At 34.0% G+C, this 22,192-nt stretch overlaps 1 protein-coding gene across 7 annotated transcripts in view; it reads left to right on the top strand.

The window, feature by feature from the left end:
- Window positions 1–22,192, top strand: part of PCDH7 (protocadherin 7) — a 416,647-nt gene that overhangs the window by 244,384 nt on the left and 150,071 nt on the right. Inside the window, exon 3 of one of the 7 annotated variants that reach the window (XM_082611228.1) lies at window positions 20,616–20,642. The exons of the other annotated variants lie outside the window; for them this stretch is intronic. Within the exon in view, the coding sequence (XP_082467354.1) occupies window positions 20,616–20,642 (27 nt within the window). The remainder of the gene's footprint in view (window positions 1–20,615; window positions 20,643–22,192) is intronic. 7 annotated transcript variants of the gene reach the window in all.

Consider the following 22,192-nt stretch of genomic DNA (forward strand, 5'->3'; position numbering starts at 1 on the left):
ATAATTTAAAAGCTATTTTAAATTCATATAAAGATTGAGGCTAATGAAGAATGTTAAATTACAAGACAGAAAAGCAATGATTAACATTACAAAAAAAATCTAAGTCATAAACATTATTGATTTTTATCCTCCCACTTTTTTGGTTTTGTTTGAATTGTAATTTCAGACTAAACATAAAAGAGTCTAATAGCTAGCAATATATAGTTCCTAAAATTGGGCCAAATATAATTTCCTACATATTTATAATCAAGCAAGTCTTATAGTTCATATATACTCATCAATAGACAGTCGTTGGCATATGACATCTTTCTGACTTTGCTCTCTATGTTAAAAATTATAGTTTTTGATTTTGCAAGAAAACCTCACAGGCTGTGATGGCAGAAAATATAGACAAGTGTATAAACCAAAGTACACTTTAAACAGTAGAAAACACTGAGTCCTATAGAAGCTGTTAAGATCCTAGAGGTAGTCTTAATATTTTTTTCTCCTATATATATATATATATATATATATATATATATATATATACAGATACATATATGAGAGAGAGAAGAAAATATAAAAATATAAATATATATTTATATAATTTATAAGCACTGACTGATTACACTCAAAGTGAGCCTTTTTACAATGACACTAAAAAAAATATGTTAATAAATATTAGCCTTCAGAACCAAATGCTTTGAGTAGCATTTCCCAAAACACAAGTATCAAATAATTCAAGAAATGAGGCATCCATACCCTCTGAATCCAAAACTTTGGTTTCCAATCTATAGAACTTTCCCCAATGAAAACCCACTGTTAAAACTATTGTTCTGGAATCCAGTACAGTGAACTGGCACAGTTTATACACAGCTTACGGCAGAGCCCATATCACAGCTCTGAGGAGCCTTAGGCTGGGTGTTTGACTCTTGCCCTAGACTGAGAACCCTGTGGGTATAGGACTGTCACTGTGTCTGCTTCACTCACAACTTAGTGTCTCATATTTAGAAGCTCCAATATATATTCATGAAATAGAGATAGTTCCTTGATTTTATTAAAAATATGCCCTAAATCCAAATATCAGACACAAGGACCCTATTCTCTCTAAGTATCCATTGTCCCTCTTTGACTTTATTTATTTTGCAAATATTTGTTGAGTGGAAGGAAACTCAACAGGAAGGAAAAAGATGAACCATATGGAATTCTTGCCCCATACAAATTCAGGACTCAGTGGGAAGAAAATAAACATTGATAATAGAAAAACTGTGATCATGAATGTGTAGAAAGAATTATGGCAGAGTAAAAAAAAAGAGAGGGCAACCCAGCTTCAGGTCAGGGTCAGAGACTTTCTGATGGGGGAAACACATGAGCAGAATTTCTTTGCTTCTTTTCTACTTTAATCTCCTAAAATAACCCATAAGACCATGCTTCTCACACTTAACCTTCTGCTGACATAATTGTGCATGTGTTTTTCCACAAAGAAAAATTTACTTTTTTTTTAATCAGGGATTTTGAGAAGATAGTTAAGTTCACTTGCCAGTTATTTTGAATCCAGCTTTAATAAAGAACTGCCTAACAATGATTAGTTTTTATGTCTCTATGTGAACAAGCATGTCACCTGGACATTAAAATAATTCTTATTAAATGTTGGAAAACTGGAAATAGCTTATAATACTTTATAGTGACACAAGACAACTCCAAGTTTCTCAAGCATGTATGTGTCTATATACTGTGTGTCCTTTGCCCTATTACAGTTTTTCTCTCTTTTCTTTTTGGACAACCCCTATTCATGCCTTAATGTCCACACATATTACCTCTTTCCACAAATTTATGTAACAATTTCAAGATCCTGCATGAAAGGATAATCTCTTCTTCCCTTTAAAACATTTGTTATGCGTCTCAGTCAGAGAATATTTACTGAGAGCCTGTTTTGTTTAAAGCACTGTGCCAGGAACAAAGAGTCATTTCAGCTCTACAGACAGGGCTGTTTTAGGCCAGAATGCAGAACATAGACTTACTGGTTATTTACGGCCAGTGTCCATTCTGAAAGCCTCAAGCCCTTGCTTTGCCAGTGGTTAAATATTTTGAATGTTGCCCCTACACAACACATAAAGAATCCCTGGGCATTTTAGATGTGACATTCATGTTACTTTCCTTGAAGCTCTACTACTGCACCTATGTGGCAAACTCCTCCATAAGAAAGAAGTTTGATTTTGTTGCACTTTTTTTCTCAGAGGTTCCCCAGAGGAGTGTTAATTCCTGTTCTATGAATCCTTCAGGAACTGAAGGACAACATTGGAAAAGCAATTTAGGAAATATGTTGACAAACGCAAATGAAGCAGAGAATTTGGTTCCTATACTTACAAGACTGACAAAGTGAAAAAAATAATGATGGACGAGGTGTCCAAATGTGCAAGCTATTGCTTAACTTTTGAGTCTTATAGATCCAAGACTGCTTGGGAGGAAAGGAGAAGAAAGGAAGTTAGAGTAAGAGAGAAGGAGAAATAAAGAGAATGCCTGCAGCTGAAAACTCAGATTGAAATACGTGATTTTAAGGTATCTTATTTCTCATCAAAGTGTGTGGAACAAAATTTGAAGTGTTTATTCTCTGGTTTTCAATAATAATAGTGGTTAAAATTATAAACATCAGTGTCAGACTCATGTTCAAATCTCATCTGCATTTAGAAGCTGAGTATTGCAGACACTTTAATGACCTTACTGAGCCTCACCTTCCACAGATGATTTTTGCATGAATTAAAGAGATAACCATTGATTATCAGTCACTTCCTGTGCTTCCTGTGTGTTAGACTTTGCTCTCTGAATTGTGTTAATTAATTGAATTATCACAACAATCCCATGTCCTCATTTTACACATGAGGAAACTGAGGCTTAGAGTTACTCACTTTGCCTGACTCACCCATCAGATATTTTCACCCCGGTGGTCAGATCACAGTCTGAACCCCATGTGCTATGCATATCGCTGTGTCTTGCCTGCTTCCTGCATGCTGTGCCTGGCACGTAGTAATGCTATATAAGTAGTGTTTTATTAATAACAATTTTGAAATAGACTGATTATGCTCCCAGCATTTTATTGTAAATTACACAGCATAGAAGTGTGACAAAGTGGTAGTTGCTTTCTTCCTGGAACAAATATTATTTCATATGAGTTGAATGATACCTTTTTAATATCAGACTTCTTTTTTCTCCTATTCCTTTTTGGAAGACAAAAAGGAAAACATTGTTTGCTTTACTACTTCTACATAACCCAGGCAATCGATACTGGTTTACAGAACATATTGCTATTAACTAGATTTGTCAGATGGAAGAGGGATTTAGTATATTTTCTACAGCTACAGAGCAATCCATAAAGTGGTGTCATTGTAGTATCAAGTATTAAGAGACCAGGATTTCAGAATCTGTTCTGTGAAGTAGTGAGTCTCTTCATCTGCCTAAGCTTCAGGCTTCTCTTATGTAAAGTGTAGAGTAAGTTCAAATACAAATTACACTTCTAGCTCTAAGGTCAATAATCCTGTAATTTTGTAGGTAAAGTTCTAGGAAGGAATATTACATGTACTTCAGTAGGATAATTCGGGTTATCCAAATATAGAATCATCTGCATTTTAAAGTAATCAGATCCATATCATTAGAAATATGCTAAAGAATTCCCTGTCAGAGGTGACTTAGAAGGTACAAACTGGGCTTCCCTGGTGGCACTGTGGTTGAGAGTCCGCCTGCCGATGCGGGGGACACGGGTTCGTGCCCCGGTCCGGGAGGATCCCACATGCCGCGGAGATGCTGGGCCCGTGAGCCATGGCCGCTGGGCCTGCGCGTCCGGAGCCTGTGCTCCGCAACGGGAGAGGCTATAGCAGTGAGAGGCCCGCGTACCGCAAAAAAAAAAAAAAAAAAGGTACAAACTGTGTTGAGTTGAAATGTAAGCTATATTAGTCCTTTTTTTTTTTTTTTTTTTTTTTTCCCGGTACGCGGGCGTCTCACTATTGTGGCCTCTCCCGTTGCGGAGCCCAGGCTCCGGACGCTCAGGCCCAGCGGCCATGGCTCACGGGCCCAGCCGCTCCGCGGCATGTGGGATCCTCCGGGACCGGGGCACGAACCCGTGTCTCCCGCATTGGCAGGTGGACTCTCAACCACTGTGCCACCAGGGAAGCCCTACATTAGTTCTTAAAGACAGTTTGTTTCTGACCCCAAGTTTCTTAACTTGCTTGTATAAGCTAAATGCATATACAGTCAGAGGAACCTTAAGAAAGGACTAACAGCTTATATTCAGGTTTCTTAATCTCAGGGAAAAACAAAACAACACAACATCCCTAAGTAGACTGAAACCAAGGCTCCAATTATTCTGTGAATTCTGGCAGCAAAGCAATAAAACAATAAACCCAAACACCTGCTGTGTGTTTATGTAAATCAAGTTTAGGCAGGATTATTTCTCTAAAATGTCCCAGGTATTGTGGGTCAGTAATTCCAGCTTTATTGGTAACTAATGTAAATTTGATCAGCGTTTCTTAAAATGTAGTCCTCAGGCTGTCTGCATTAGAATCGCCTTATTAAAACTGCAGACCCCTGGGCTTCCCAAAATTTTGAATCAGAATCAGTCTCTTTGTCTGTATGTCTGGCTGGCTGTCTCGCTTTTCAGACAAGCTTCTTTGTCAGAGGTTTTCAAACATTTTTGACCAAAGTGCATAATGAGTGATATATTTTAGGTCAATGTCTCATTTTAACGATGGGCTTGTAGTAGCCACACTAATTATAAAAGGTCATATATGATTAAAACCAAAAGCTACAAAGATCATTCAACCAAAAAGAATATTGAGATGACTTTATTTATAATTCGCTTAACGTTTATGGAAAATCTAAGAAATCCCAGTCTTTGTGATAATGGATGTTAGTCATCTCACTTTTTTAAGATGAACGGAAAAATCATTTTATAACTAAAATAATTCTCTCTTTAATTGTCATAATTATTATTATGGAAATGAAAAATGTTCCAATTTTTCTTAATCTGAACACCAATATGTCATTTTTCAGTTGCTAAAGTTTGTGGGCTATTATGGTATTTTAACACATTGTTTCTTTTGCTATGAGTCAGTCAACTGACTTGTTACATTTATTTTTAATTTTTTTTTAAATTTTTTGCATGTAGGTTAATTTTTTTTCAGAGGCTGTTTCAATTCCAAGTCTGCCCCAAAGTTAAGATGGGGATTATGAGAGGAGGAAGCCACTGCCATCTAGGAAATAAAGAAGCTTAGAAACATGACCTGTCAAAGTTCCTTTCAACTCGAAAATGCATTTTCTGATGTAGGTGTATTCAGGTCTTCCAATGAGCACACCACTTTCCAAAGAGTGAGGTAATCAAGGCCATTATAACACCCAACCTATATTTGATGTAATTGTTCTCTACAGTACAAACAAATTATCTCTAAAACTCAGTTACACTTCACAGATCTTATTTTGCTCGTAAAATCACTGGCCTCACCCACATCATCCCACACCCCAAGCTCCATACTACCTAAGATGACATAATTATTTTGCACAATTAGGCATGGTTCATCTCAATCGTGCCCCACCCCACCCCATAGAGATGGACTCACTTGACAACATAAACTCACACTCATCCTCAAATGAACATATTCTAAAAAATATCCCTCACCACCTTGTTTGTTTGTTTTCTTCTAGTATAGACAGTTCCTTTCTTACAAATATTTCTGGAACACTTGCTAGATGAGAAATAAATAGTATTATTAAGAGATGTGAGGAAATGATTACTTTGCTGACCTCTGAAAAAGATGACATGATTAGAAAATAAGACATCCAGAAACAAATTCCCTAAAATATATGGGAGCATGATGTTGGGCACAGATTAAACTCATAATAAATTTGCTCTTAGGTGAGGATGCAGCATGAGCAGGGATTGAGAAATGCTGTGTCATGTTTGGGGACAAAAGGTGAGCTTGGTTTAGAGAGAGTATTATTTGGGAAGATGAGTTTGGATAGATGAGATAGAATTAAATCATGGACCCCTTGATTGCCAGATCAAGTGGTTTAACTGAGTGTGATAAGAGATTGCCTTCAGGTCTTGAATGGAAAATTACATTACTGGAATTTGGGGCAGATTGGTCTAGTAACATTCCAAAAGAACAAAGTAATAATTGAGACCTTCCTGAGGATGGGGACTAAAGTCAAGCATTTCTGTTGTTGAATGCACTAAATATTGGTGGTAATGGCAGTAGGATAGTGGGTGAAATGAGGTGAGTATGGGTTAAAACTGCACTGGACAAGATGTGTCAGGATTCCCATGTTACTGGAAGTCAAAATCCTTGATTTTTTTTTTTAATTTAGTTCAGATTCCATTGTATAAATTTGTTTTTAAGGGTGAAAATTTTATTAGTTTCTATTGTAATAGCTCTCAAATTTGCCATGAAAAAAATTACCCAAATGGATTGTTACTTTATTTCTAAAAAAACCAAAAACAAACAAACAAACAAAACCCCTGAAATTTACTGGAGAATGTTGCTTGTTGAATTCATGTAAATTTATTTTCTATCTTTTAGAAAAAGCAAATCTTGTTCAATTCCTAACAGAACAGCAAAGACAAGAAGGAGTGTTTGCAGAGGTGGGAGGTGTAGACTTGGGGCAGATACCCCTGCACTCAGCCCAAGTCTCCTGTAGAATCTCACTAAAGAAAAATACTAGCAGATGTTTTCCTATTTCTCAAGACAGGTCCTAAGTTCAGGTGTCAGTAGATGAAATCTGATCATTGCAGTTTTTTCTTCCTCCCTCCCTTCCTTCTTTCCTTCTTTCTTTCCTTCCTGTCTTTTTCTTTCTTTTCTAAATGAGAGTGTCTCTCTTTGATATAATGCTTTGGGTGAACTGGGGAAGAAAACAAAACAGAAATTCTTCACAAAGACTTAATAATTTCCCACTAAATATAAAAGTTATTTTTTAGTTCAAACATGCTTCATTTCATAACCAAAAGTCAGATACTTAATGAACTAAATTGGCTGATAGAGACTTTCACTCTGTAAGCCTGCCATTTTTCTTGATAATAATAAGAAATAGTAGAAACTGTCATGCAACTTGACTAACTAGAAATTACCAGTTGTGTGTTGACTATGTAAAAAGATTAATCTTTCCCTCAAGCTAATTTCTGATAATTAACCAAAATATCCGGGAGTGCCAAGACAAATTAAGCATGTAAGGTAGTATTTTATAACCTCCTTTGGAAAGGATAGCTCAGCTCAGTAGTCCCTGGGGTCTGGCCATATTTAATGTAGGAAACCATTTAAAAAATGCTGGAGTATCACTCTATTTAAAGTATATTTTATGAGGGCTATTTTGAAGGCGATAGAGCTGAGGGAGGGAGGGAATTAGTAACAGCTACAGAAGAAAGAGGCCCTTTATTTAGTTGGCTTGTATTTCTCTCATAGTCTTTGTCACTCAGCCTAAGTTAAGCATACCGGTTATATTTCTCTGGAAAGAACCAGCAGGGCAAGGGGACAGCTGCACTATAGGTCTCTGTCTGATTTTAGAGCTGGTAGCAGCCTGACTGCCAGCAGAGAGAGTCCAGGGAGCAGATAACCCTCAGAGAAGTACAGACAAAGCAGTACTTTGCAAATCCATTCTGTTTCCCTTTCATTTCTCCTGTGTGTGTGTGTGTGTGTGTGTGTGTGTGTGTGTTGGTTTAAGTTTCAATGAACACTGATTGACTCAAAACACTCATAGGTTGGCTTATAAAACAACCATGAAAAAGATCTCCAGAGAAAACATATCACTCTGGAATGTTCTAAAAATGTGTAATATTCTATCTCAAAAATCATCAAAATTATTTTTTCTCTATGATAATTAATATAATATAGTACCTTCCTTCACACAGGGAAAATCACTGTTATACAAGAAGAGTTTTACTTATACAAAAACCCTGACATTCTTAGTGTTTTTTTTTTAATGTCCTAGGAAGACTACTAAATGTTCAAATGACATTTAGTAGTCTAGAGATGATATTACCTGTGCCCATTTGTTTTATGTTTGTAAAGTACTTCTATTTTACAAAGCAGGATGATGTTAGTTTTCCAGTTTTACTTGTTACATATATTTGTTTATTCATTTTTAGCTCCTGAACACCTTTCATACTCCAAAAGCAGCTTAGAATTGATTCACTTTTCATGTTACACTTGCAGAAAATGCTTTTTTGACCTGTAGTTACAATTATTTTCAAATGTATCAATGCTTATTGTCTGTGAATGTTAAAGCTGGCCCCCTCGAACAAACCTTTAAGAGCCTTTAAGCCAGACAGGAACTTCATTGTTCCCCAGGCAGTCCTTGGGTATCCAACCACAGACCCCCTGCAGCATTTCCATTATTTTTTTCAATCCCTTTCAGTCCTGGTAAATCCCTACCTCCTCAGGTGAGCATTTGTCTTACTTTGAAAGAATCTACTGCCCTCATAATATGGTTATTTATAAATGCCCATCACTTTACAATTATGATCTCCCTGATTAACAAATGCAAATCACAATATCAGTGGGCTTTAATAGCTAAAGTTTCCAAAAACAATTCTCTTAAATCACAGAGATTTGTAATACCTCCAGAAGATTTTATAATACTTTCAATATAAAGTGCTCAAAAATAAAGCCAGCCAGTAAGTACAACTGTATGGGAAAATGGTTTGGTTACCACTGACAAGGTTTTATTGCCTACTTCCAATCTCATTCTTGCCAGAAATTAAAACAAAAGTCATTGTCAAATAAGAGTAAACAATTATATCTCTTATTTTTCAAGGTCAATAAGTGAGAATTATTTTAGTTCATTAAGAATAATTAGTAAGTCATCTGGAAACTGTGTAACTATTAAACTAAACATATACCAAGTATAGTTTTACAAGTAATAGTAAGTTATTTAAATCTGTGCTATGTTTATTTGTAAATAGTTTCTCCCAATGAAAATATGTGGTCATTTCGTTTATCTAGAAACCTTTTAAAGACTTCAATCCATGTTAAACACACAATATTTACAAACCGGCATTTATAATATCTTTCTTTAAAAGCCTTATGTGTACAAGAGAGATGACAAAAAATTTAGTAATATTTAGGTCAGTTTTCTTATTTGGAAGATTTAGAACTAGCATCTAGGTAGGTAGCACTGGATTCTTTTCTCTGTGCCACATTTATATTTGTCCGCAATCTTCTCAGCCCCTCTCCTTATTTTCTTCTGTCCCTAACCTCATTTCCCAGGTAATTTGTCCCATTGCTGTCTGTGAAGGCTCAGTTAGGTGTTTTGAAGTTAAGGCAAAAACCACCTCTTCTATCAATGGAAGACACTTTTGGAGGCAATATACGATTTTTCTTTTTCCTCCCCTTCTCTCCTTGCCTCCCATCTCTGGGGGATATATGACTTGTATGGAAGCAAAGCTTGGAATGTGGTGGTATGTTAAGAAGTATCAAAAAAAAAAAAAGAAGTATCACCAAGTGCAATTTTGTTCTCAGATATTATCTATCTGAATTTCATTTCAGGATTCATATTACTTTCTGCCTTTCCCTCGTTGCAGTGAGGTTTCATGTAGGCTTGTGTGTCTTTATTAAGCAGCCTAAATCTCAGGCATCTCGTCTTCCCAGCCCTCTCCTCCTCTGGCAGATCAACTGATCAGGTGTTTATTTATTTTTATTTTATTTTATTATTTTTTAACATCTTTATTGGAGTATAGTTGCTTTACATTGGTGTGTTAGTTTCTGCTTCATAACAAAGTGAATCAGCTCTACGTATACATATATCCCCATATCTCCTCCCTCTTGCATCTCCCTCCCTCCCTCCCTTTCCCACCCCTCTAGGTGGTCACAAAGCACTGAGCAGATCTCCCTGTGCTATGCAGGAGATCTATTTTACGTTTGGTATGAACAATTATCTTTTCCTTTTCAAACACCCATGTTGGCCATTTTGAAATGAAACTCATTTGGTACTTAAATAACATGGTGGAGACCATTGCATATATGCTGATGCATATATACTGATGTAGAGATGTGCATGCCCTATCTTCATATAAATCTAAAACTTTCCAGCTGGTTATTTTTTTCCTACATACTCTGAATTTTCTTTGCTGCTTGGCTATATTTCATGAGTATAATACAAAAAGCCATTATAATGTTGCAGTGAACTAAATATTATACATATATGTGGTCCAATCTGAGTTCATAGGGTCCTGACTCTCTTATCCTACAGTTACATAGTAAAATGTCTTATAAATTAATCAGGGCCTATCAATATCCAGGAGAACTGGTTTTCAATCCTCACTCTGCCTCCACATGTTGTGTGACCTTGGGTACCAGACTTTCCCTTTCTGAGCCTTAATTTCCTCATCCATAAAATAAAATGATTATATGTCACTAATTATTTTTCAAATACTTTTTCCATGATAAAAATTACATGCCATGGTAAGAATTATTTCAACCCTCATACAGTATAATCTTAGCATGGTGTTTGATAGCCCATACAGTCAGAAGAATATAAACATGTCATGTTTTGTACAGTTTTTGTATTAGTGCTGTGATTTAGTGGAAAAGTATCATTTGGTTCAAATTTACCTGTGATCAAATCTTTATTTAGCTATATGATCTCGGGCAAATTTTTAAACTTTCTGAGCTTTGATTTCATCATTTGCAAAAAAAAAAAAAAAAAAAAAAAGAAAAGAAAGGAATAATATTTTTAAAGTTGTTGTGAGGAAATTTAAAAGTAACTGTCACATTATCTGGTGATTTTTGGCATTTGATAAATGATCATATACTTCTTTTGTTTTAGCAATGTCTTTAATAAAATATATCAGTAACTAATTAATATACTACATGTGAATGTTGTCAAAAATTCAAGTTATTTTTTCGCTCTTTGCTAAATAATAAAGACCCAGTTTTCATTGAAATGAAATAAAGGGATGGCAATGAAAAGTTAGTCTTGAATAGGACAAAAGAAATTAATTATTGTCTCTGGATATTAATAAAAGTAATTTTATTTTTAAACAAAACCACAAAATAAACCTTGTCTAAAATTTGGGACTTTTCAAATTAATAACAATGTTCATGGTTGAAGAAAGATTAGTGAGTCATCGTATAGACTGAATGAATGATCCTTTCAAAAGTATTTTGGGCCTACCTGAATTTTTGCCAGATAAGGAAAGGCTAAAGATGAGAATGGATAATGAGAAGATTGATGTTACAAACTTCAATACTCGTTGACTAGCTCAATCATAGATGAAAAGTGGATTGACTTTTGCAGTGCAATCTGATAATAGAAAATGTATTCTTTTCTAAATCACACCAGAAACTTTTGTCACTCTCAAACATCACTCCTCTGGCATGTACAATATTGCAGACAATATCATAAAATCTAGAATTCCACTATTTTATTCTCATTGCCTAATATTGTTACTTATTTTTCACTCATATGTGTTTTTATGTCCAATTAAATCAAAAAGGTCTTTGAAGTTGGAGACTATGTATTATTAATTTTGTATCTCTCCCAGTATCTGGTCACAAGCATGCATTAAATGTATTATGCTCTTCACTACTTGTTGGACTAGATTTTTCAGTAGTGAATATACATTCCTCATAAATTGCTTCATATGGTACATTATAACAAGTTTTTATTCACAACCTTCAGTCTGAAGCTGTTTATTTTCCTATACACTGATATGGCATCATGACCCGGATGCTGAGAATATGTTGGGACATTGCCATTAAAGAGAGTTGTTGCCACAGTGATATTAATAGTCTCAACAACTGTACTTCTAGTTTCTTTTCCCTTTGTTGGGCTATTAGACCAACCATGTTAATAGTTTTGGGGAATAAGGAAACTTCTTGTTTCTTTGTTTCCTTGTATAAAAGCTAAAGATGCTTCTGCTTTCCGCTCATACAGTGTGTCTGTATTCACTTTACATCTTACAAATCTCACATAAAATAACATTAGGCATAGAAGTATTCAACATGACTGTTTACATTAGACCTTTCTGGTAACAAAACACACTTTTTTCGTAAGTATAGGGTTAATAATTCAAAGTCATAATAATCTGCAACTCACAAGATCCTCATTAAAACTAAGATGTTACAACTAACTTTTTTTTTTTTTTTCTGTGAAGAGCATATTTAGCTACTAGCACAAGCATGGGATTTCTTTTTATGCTTAACAGAATTTAGTCTAGGCAACAGATACTGACTGACACAAAATGAAGCAAAACATGAACATTAAGAATTGCTCCTAACTTCAGTATTCATATTTTGTTTTCTCTAATGGATTCTGAAGAGAAGAAACGATAAGGCTGGTAAAGAAAAAATGAATGGTGTATCATACTCACCCAGAAACAAATGATGCATTCATTATTGAGCAAGAAAAAAAAAAAAAAACACTTCTAATAATTATAATTAAACTGGCTATTTTTAAAAATTCCTAAAAGTTGTTTCAAACTGTTCAATAATTTTTAAATTCTTTAAAATGGAATCAATTTTGGTTAATTTTGTATACACAAAATATAAATTTTGTTAGAATATTTATTTACCTATGGTTCTGTTTGTTTATTTATTTATAATCATGAAAGATTAAGAGAAAAGTAAAGCTCCAATGGTTGGGATATATTAACCCTCCCCCCATACCACATTTTCCTATTTGTAGATTACTGTTAATACCATCATCATCAAATACCAAGATCAATAATTTATTTGTGAAGCATTTTAAAACCACCAGAAAGTGTTGTATCATTTAAAGTCTTTATTGACAGTAGATTATTGGTGAGAAACACATTTCATTTTTGTATGCCAAGATTTATGACAGATTTAGTTACAAGGGAAATGAATTTGATGGATAACACAGGAGGCTTCGAACTGAATGGAAAAATATCACAATTTTTCATAATATTACTGTCTCACATTGAACTGTCTGCTGCCTTGCTGCCCAAGGTCAAAGTAAATATTTTATTAGAAATCCAATCAATTTTAGACAATTAAAAGCCCGTATTCTATCACTTATTCAGTGAGTACAAGCTCTTCAAAGATCTTCTTTTAAATTAATAGAATATATCAGTTTATGTATTATAATACAGTATCCAGGAATAATAAAGGATTCAGTTTTCACCCTTCTTCTTAACCTTGCTGCTTTATGTGAAGTCCTCCGATGCCAGTGTTGATCTGATATGAAAATGTTTTGTGCGCTATGTCCCTGAGGTTTTCTTTTTTTAAAATGTTGCCCTTACTCATTTATTTTTTTTTGGCCCAGTGTAGAGATAATCAGAATTCATATCGTTTATACTTTAGAGTACCATTCACCTTTGTGGGCCAGGCTCTGTTCTGTTTCTATTGCAGGGGCAGAGGAGCACAGGGGAGGGTGGAGAGGGAACACTGGATGCATGTGTCATTCTCTAGTACTTTTTCCCTTTTCATGTGACTCTCTCCTTAGGAGTGTTCACAAGTCTGTAGCAAACTCTCCCACCTACGACTTCTCTCCCAGTTTTTGCTCACTTCTCTCCTCCATCCCACTTTTTCTGGCAGGTCTACTTATGCTCTGGATTTTCTTTCAAGAGAGCCTCCACCACTTTCTTACCCATAGGAGATATAATCCTGATGCCTTTCAAGCCCGACACCCAGGTTTCATTTGATCTTCAGAACAAAGCTATCATCTCTACCCAAACTCCTAATTTGGGAATCCCTTTTCATATTTCCTCCTTTTCAAATTAATTAACAAAATAACCCTAACTCTTTGCAAATTATGTATGGCCTGCTACATTATGTGTGAAATGCCATTAAGGATGTCAGGATTTCTTTTATTTTTCAGCTACTTTACTAATTTCTTTCAAATTTAACAGTAACTTCTCTGTCCACTCTTTTGTGTGTGTCATTTCTTTTACTGTCCTTCATGTTTCCAAGGTAGGAGGAACACTTGAGTCTAGGTCTGATAGCACCTAGAACATTCCTGTGGAATTAAAGAGGAATTTAGAGACTTTCTGTATTATTGATTTTTTTAAATTTTATTTATTTATTTTTGGCTGCACTCGGGCTTTCTCTAGTGCGCTGAGCAGGGGCTACTCTTCCTTGTGTTGTGTGGGCTTCTCATCACAGTGGCTTCTCATTGCAGAGCACAGGCTCTAGGCACACAGGTTTCAGTAGTTATGGCACGTGGGCTCAGTAGTTGTGGCATGTGGGCTCTAGAGCTCGGGCTCCGTAGTTGTGGTGCATGGGCTTGGTTGCTCCACAGAATGTGGAATCTTCCTGGACCAGAGCTTGAACCCGTGTCCTCTGCATTTGCAGGCAGATTCTTAACGACTGTGCCACCAGGGAAGTCCTGTATTATTGATTTTTAAGGAGTTAAAGATTTGAAGAAAAATATTTCAGTGTTTTAAGCATTAAACATTGATTTCAGTTGGGATCTTCCAGCTATACAACATGTTCTTCTCACAAAATTCAATTTATCATTTATAGGAAAGCAGTTAAAAACATGCCTCTACATTTGTCTAGACATCTCTTGCCTCTTCCTGAGATCAAGGAAGTAGTGCAGGGGGTCCGTTTTCTAGCTTACTTTGCTCTCTGACTACTTCTATACAAGAAATCAAGTTGGTATTACACTGGTCAAATAATTTGGATAAATATTGTCAAGTTATTATATACGCATACATCTCTATACATATACATGTATCTTCATCTATCTAATCTATAATGTAGTTTTCTTTTTAATAGAAAAGGGAAAATGTATCAACTTTAAACTGTTCTTAGTATAAACCGAAGGATTTCTGGTATTCATTGGAGAAAGATGAAAATCAATCTTCCCCCAATTTAAGAGGGAATGCTAATTTGTTTTATAGTCAATACATGGGTTGCCATCTAACTTTCAAATCATCTATGCTATTTGTTTAACAAAGAGCTAACTTAACTTATGAGATGTTCAAAAATCCATCTGCTTTCACTGATTATCATCCAAATTCTCAGTGAATTTACATTTTCCAAAATAAAAGGAAAGCAAACTTACCAGGGTTGGATCTTTAAAAAATATATATAACTGGAAATATTTCATACTCAGAAAAATACTATAATTGTACATTTGCATGATCATTGATAGCTTTGTTTTTCATCAGATTTTATTGCCAACAGTCTAGGAGAGATTTATTAACCCCTAAAATGTTAACATATTTTTATTTCTAAATATATGTGGCCTAGTACAAATCAAGTGGCCATAATCAGTATGCATTTCTTGTAGAATGGAAACATAAGTGACATTTTGAAATATTTTAATTGCGTGTTCAGAAGTGCTAGTGGATATGCCAAAGTGAGAATAAGATCCTGAAACTAATTAATGTGGCTTCATTTATCAAGAGCACTAGAGCTGTTATAAATACTAATAATAACATTGTAAGTGTCTTTCCGTTTGTCTGTTGACACTCTGTGCTGTCAGAGTGCCCCACGCCATTGAGTCGAAGAAAGTCTTTGTGTAGATTTAACAAAAAGCATTCCACATTGTTTTATAGTAAATTCATGAGACTGCCTACACTTCTAAAGTTTCTTACACTAATAAGTAGTGATCTTACACTAGTACCTATGGTACTGAGATTGATGGACTTGAAAGAAACAATTGTGTTCATTGCTTACAGAGCTGGAGCAATAAAGGAATCAGTAAAACACATTCTACATTCAAATACGTTAATTTTTAAAAATATATAAAATACAAAAATAATCACGTGACTTCTGTGCTTGAGGTAAAGGTGAGCTGAGGGGAGGTATCAACATGCAAGGGTTAGTTTTAATATTAGAGTCTTGCTTCATAAACAGCGACTACACTGAAACAGAAAAGTCTTCAAAATGGCCTTCCTGGATAAAGGCCAGCCTTCATTTCTCATCTTTAAATATCTGGGAATCTTTGCCAGGGGAATGTTTGTCTACCACTACAGTTGTGAGTACGTATGGAAAGAGCACTAGATTAGGAATCCTAGATTTGGTCTTGAATCTTTCATTCCTTGGAAAACTTTTTTTTCATCCACCTTTATTTCTCAGGTCTTCAGTTTCTTCAAATACAAACATAAGGGAGTTGAATTCACAAACGTTATAGGTCTTTTCAGCTAGCTCTAAAAGTCTGTGATTTTGGACTCATTAATAAAGGATGATAGGTGTCCCAAAGAAAGAATGCAGTGAGAGCAAAATTTACTAGTTAGAATTATATCCAAGAGAAAATTGCCTGCTAATGTGTAATTCTAAAAATTATTTGTGGGTTCTTATCAGTCACATCTAAAGGCAACCAGTTTACTCCTTTCTATGGCAATGAAATTTCCAAGTTAAGTACAGAGATCTCCACGGACAATAAAATAATCCAAGTAAAATGTGGCAAAGGCATATTAAATCCAAATAAAACTCTCATATTAGAAAAAGAAAGAAAGCCAGCCATGAGGAAGGCAAATATGTGTGAAGAGAAATTCCCCTCAAATTTGAACTACATTTATCATCTGGGGCAAAGGCTAGAGTAGTAGCACTATTAAAAGAAAGTAAGGACACATTCCTGCATTGTTTTATATGTTCTCTTGCTGAAAAGCTTCATTTGTCTTTGTTTTGAGCCCCAAGTACAGCCAAGTATTTTTTTAATTTATGTTTGGATTCCTCTTCACGAAGCTTTATAAATCATCACCCTCATTATTTCAACAAATATTATGCTATGCTAGTTTGGTTATACAGCAGGCATTCAAGTTTAGTTATTTTAACAAGTAAAATGGAAAGAACATGGGATAGGAAAGAGGAATGCTTTGGGTTTTAGCAGTAACCATGCAATCAACTTACAAGCTTTGTGACCTTGGACAATTTATTTAGTCTCTCTGATATTCAGTATTCCCATTTGAAAATTTAGTTAAATCCATAACCTCATGAATTATATTAGGGTGAGATGAAAAACTGTATATGAAACATGTATCATAGTGCCTATCATCAATTCTTTATCAAATTCTTCATCAAATCTTCATCAATTCTCAGCTGATTTTCCATCAATTTACTCATTCTTACATTGAAATAAGCACGATTCTCAATTCTTGGAATCTGTAAACTTGTGATTTACTCCTGGCTTTGCTGCAGGATGTGTGACCTTGAGCAAACCACTGCCCTTTTGTGCTCCATTGTTCTTATCTGTAAAAGGAAGATCTGAACACTACAATCTTAAATACTCTACCACCCTTTCATTTAATTTTATTTCTTCTGGTCCTTGTAGTTTTAAAAGAACAACAACAAAAAAAAATAGGTGTATTACTATTTCCTGATTTAGCAATAAACTACAATAGTTTTCTATGCAACATGTCATAATCCAAGAATATACTAATTATTGTAATAAATCACCTTGAAAAGCATCCTAATTTCCATCTGGAATTGTTAAGAGACTTGAGATGGGTATTTTTAATCTTTCTTAAAAACAAGGAAAATTTAATCCACATTTAGACTTTTTTTTAAGTTGTAATTTTCTTCCTATTAATTTCTATTGAGTTATAGATATCTAGGTTTAAGTTTCTTTTGGCCTGCAGTTGATTTCTCCTTGTCTTCTAAATGACAGCCACTGATTACATTAATATTCAGATCTCTGTCCTGTCTTCCCAAAAGGTCACTTTTTGTCTTTTTAAAAAAATTAAGCTCTTGTATTCCTGAGAAGAGAATTATTATATCCCATGAAAATAGATTGTAGATAGAAGGGCTCTTCTTAAAGCACACAAACAAACAAAACACTGTCTCTTTAGATTATCAAATGATTCACTGTTATATAGGTATTATAACAAATCTGCAAAGCAAAACCCATGAGAAATACATAGACAATCCCTATTTCACTTGACCCCTGCCAAAAAAAAATAATGACTATAAAATCATTATGAAGAAATGGTTGAACAATGACAAAGGTGATCTTTACACAACTCAACTTTTCTTACTTAAAATTTAAAAGTATTCTAATATATTCAGAATGCACTTGAAAATATCTTTGTCTTTGGGCATAATATTCTACAGTCCATTGTGATAGGTCACACATGAAAACTATAGTATCATAGGTTATAGATCAGAGAGAGTGACTTCTTTATAATTTTATGATTTTTTCTTTTTCTTTATGATTTTATGATGGAGAAGCTAATCAATGTTATTCTTATACCATACTCCAAAGTCTTCCACTTTTCCAACTCACAGGGAAAAGCAAACAAAAAACAAGAGCAACAAAACAAAATTTTATGCAAGGATAAGAATTCTTTAATTAATAAATGAATGTACTACTCATCATTTTGCCTGCTTACCTTAACCTGAATATCATGTAATTAACTTATAAATCACTTGAAAGTTAGAAGTTAGATGAAGGTAATAAATTGTATCTATTTTGTCCCAAATGTCCACTTGAAAATCCTTTATTTTTCTGATTTACCTATTCCTGATATGTCTTTTCTGTAAGGGCACCTGGCTAATACCTTAAAAGTTTCTAAGTATGGCTGTCAGATTAGCTCCATGAACCCCATTTAGTAGTTGGTGGGTACTATTTATAGTATCTCTGGGAAATTTTGTCACTAGTATTTCTCAAATTGTGTCACATAGTTTAAAATCATGAGAATGACTCATAAAAATAGCATTTTCTTTCTTTTCCAGATATGCATATAAGATTAAAAGATAAATAGTCTGAATACATTTAATTCTTTTATATTTGAGAAATATCTGGAAGTATGGTAGTACCATAGGTACATGTTTTAGTTTAAATATTAGCTGGAATATGAAGCAACAAAATAAAATATCAATGCAGGATTATAGACTAACCTAGGAAATAATTCTCATAATAGGCAGTTTAGGAGTATGTGCCAGGGAGGAAGGAACATAATGCCACAGATACATCAGGGGATATTTATTGTCCAGGGAGGGCATTGTATTGCAAATGGTGGGCATTCACTTGGTCACTGTCAGGATGAGACTGAGCTAGAGCAGAAATGTAAATTATTCTAAAGCCAGATTTGGTGCTTTGAAAACATGTTATCCCCTGAGAAGCACATAAACGTGGTTGCATGAAAATATCCATTCATAAAAATTGTGTGTTTCTCCCAGTTTAGCCATATGAATCACCATATGAGAAAGGAATATTAAAACATTAATCATTGTGGTAAGCAGATGGAAACTTCATGATAATAACAGGTGATAGAAAAGGAATGCATTTTTTTGGAAATCACCTTATTTTGGCATGTTTATGCCCACAGGTGTATCAAAGCCACTACATTTTCCTACATGGTAAAATATTGATATTAATTAGATTCAGACTATTGAAATATGTTTAGATAGATGATAGATACATAGATAGATAGATAGAATTATCACCTACATACTGAGTTATAAATAGTTGTAAACACTATAATATGAATGAAATTTAAACAGAATTCTCAGAATATGAGAAACCCAACATTTTCCATATGCACTGTCATATTCCATTCTTTTTCTAATATTCATATTTCATTAGCATTTAGTACACAGGCCTTGGGATTTTTTAAAAAGAAATATAAATATATTCAATTTTGGTATTTGTGAACTATTTATCATTTAATTTACCATCAAGGCCTACTTAATTTTGTTTAAGACACTAAATTAATTTAAATCCCACCTCTTTTACTTTTGATATGCAAATATTTTACTTTGATGTGTAGCAATACAAATTGAAGATTGCAACATGAACCGCTAATGCTAATTTGATTACTTCTGTATTAGTGTTGAGTGCTACAAAAATAGCAAGAGATTGTTTAAAAAATGAAACTGGGAATGGAAGAACGCTTTCTCTGCAGGCCCTCTGCATTGATGGTAATATTAATGCATGTACATTAATGATTGATGATTCTCATAGAACCATGAATGCAATTTTAAAGGCAAATAATTTAGGATTTTTAGAAAACCTGACAGCTTGATTTTTTAAAACTTTGAGTTCATCAAAAAGTCCTCACTGTACTTTTTAATAACTCAGAGAGTTTGAGTCTATTTAAAATATTTATTGGAGATGATTTAGACCATGATTTATTTTTAGCAGTAAAGCTGTTTATCAAATATAGTGAAGACAAGGTGCCTGAATTGTGAATTCAGTACTTTTTGGATGTAAGTGAATCGGGCTTTTTAAAAAAGAATGAGCCTTTTAAAAAGATCTATTTAATTGATCTATTTGATAAAGTTGAGGAGATCTCTAATGACCTGTAACAAAAAGGATGATATAAATATCTGCTGCAACTCAAGCTAAGACAAATATACCTGTTGAAAAATATAACTGTGGAAAAACGATTTTTCCCTCTTTTTAAATAGTACTTGAAATGGTATCTCACCACGTTGAAAAAGAAATATATATATATTATTATATATATTATAATATATATATAATATATATAATATATATATTATAGATATATAATAATATATATATATATTATATATATAATATATATATATATTATATATATATATTATATATATATATACATGATCTATAAGATCTTCCAGTGGTGGGGCTGCAGTAATATCTGCCACCTGTAGTATGCTTGCAGCGTGCATGTTGCTTGTCTGTTAATCAATGAAATGTCTGTGTATGTCTGTCTGTAATTTGCGTTATGCCTGAAAGTCTCTATGCTCGTTAACCTTTTACAGGTGCCGCGCCATTCCAAGGAAATGCAGGTACTAAAAGAATGGGCAGTACTTATAAAGACACAGCACACTTTGAGCTTCACCCTCTCCTCCTGCCTACCCTCAGGCAATGTTTTGGAGTTAGATATTTGTGACCAAGCTAAGGAAGTACAACAGAGAGTTAGCTAATGATTGAATGAGGGCCATGTATATTTCCCACATATTACCCATCATCTGACTAAAGAAAAATAAAAGATTTAGTATAAAAAAGAGATGGAGAGAGATTGAGTGAGATGGATGAATCATTACTTTATCAAATTATCAAAAGTTTTTCCTCAAGATGTGACTAGAAAAATCTTTTAGGACGTATGCACATATTATTGGTTTTCTTAAAAGATTCTCAATAGTGTATGTGGTATGTGAAAATATAATACAGAGATTAACTATGTTAGGATATTGATGAATAGAGATTAATAGGCTGATGGATCATAAAATTAGTTACATTAAGGTTAAATACTGAACACTGGTTGGTTGATTCTCTTTAAAATTATAATAGAATTTTTATGTAATGTAGTCTTTAAATAAGATCAAGCATTCACCTATTCCACACTTGTGGAAGTTCACAATTTGTTTACTTAAGGAGGGGAAAAGTATACAGTAATAGCCTCAAAAAAGTGGGGCAATGTTTACATATATTATATATATGGTATAGACGTTTTTTCAACATTATAATAACTTTGATAGTAGAGAATTCTCTTCCAGAATGCTATGGCTTTGCCATAGATATTCTTAATCTCTATGTGGGAAAGAAAAAGATTCTGACTCTTTCTAATCAGTGCCTCCAAAAAATCAATTTTCGTTTTTCAAGTTAGTCACAAATTTCTTTTTTGAAATTTCTTTTACAAATGTGTTCTTTTATATACGATGCAAAGTTTTAAAATAATTTAAGTCAATCTACCATGGGTAAAGCCTTATTAAATAGGTATTAAATAGACTTGAGCAAACCACTTATAAAATCCAACAGCCTTATTAAAGGTGGCGAATGCTATTGTGATTATGAAAATCATTAATGCTATTAAAAATAATGATGCCACTGATACTAGGTTTTATCACTGAAACTATTTTCAAGGGCTAAAAATGGGGCAAAGCATAACATGAGCCCACTTCTTAATGGGTTCACAATCTAAATTACCATCTTGCTCAACCTCCCATTTTGAAAATGCAAACTCTTTTATGTCACTTATGGAAATTGTTAAGCATAATAGCCCCATCTCCTTGTTTTCATGATGAGTGTAAAAAACTATCTAAAATTCTTCACATAAATAATGAAGAAAATCAGCGTTGGCTATAGTAAAGATGGAAGTCATCCTATTTTCCTCACTTTAAAAAAGAGGTTTTACAGATGTAAACGTTCATTGTTTTGTTCATCTCTTACACTATTTCTTTCAGTTCAGATGCCATGCTTTTCAAAAAACTGTCTGTTTTAGAATGCTTCCTCTTCCTGGTAGAACTCAAGTCACCAATGAAATCTTGTGTCTTAAATTATATCTCCTGAAATATACCATTGGCTCATGTTAAAAGAAAACTGAGCCCTACTCCTC

Source organism: Mesoplodon mirus, assembly GCF_964341445.2.
Source record: "Mesoplodon mirus genome assembly, chromosome: 2".
Lineage (NCBI taxonomy): Eukaryota > Metazoa > Chordata > Mammalia > Artiodactyla > Ziphiidae > Mesoplodon > Mesoplodon mirus.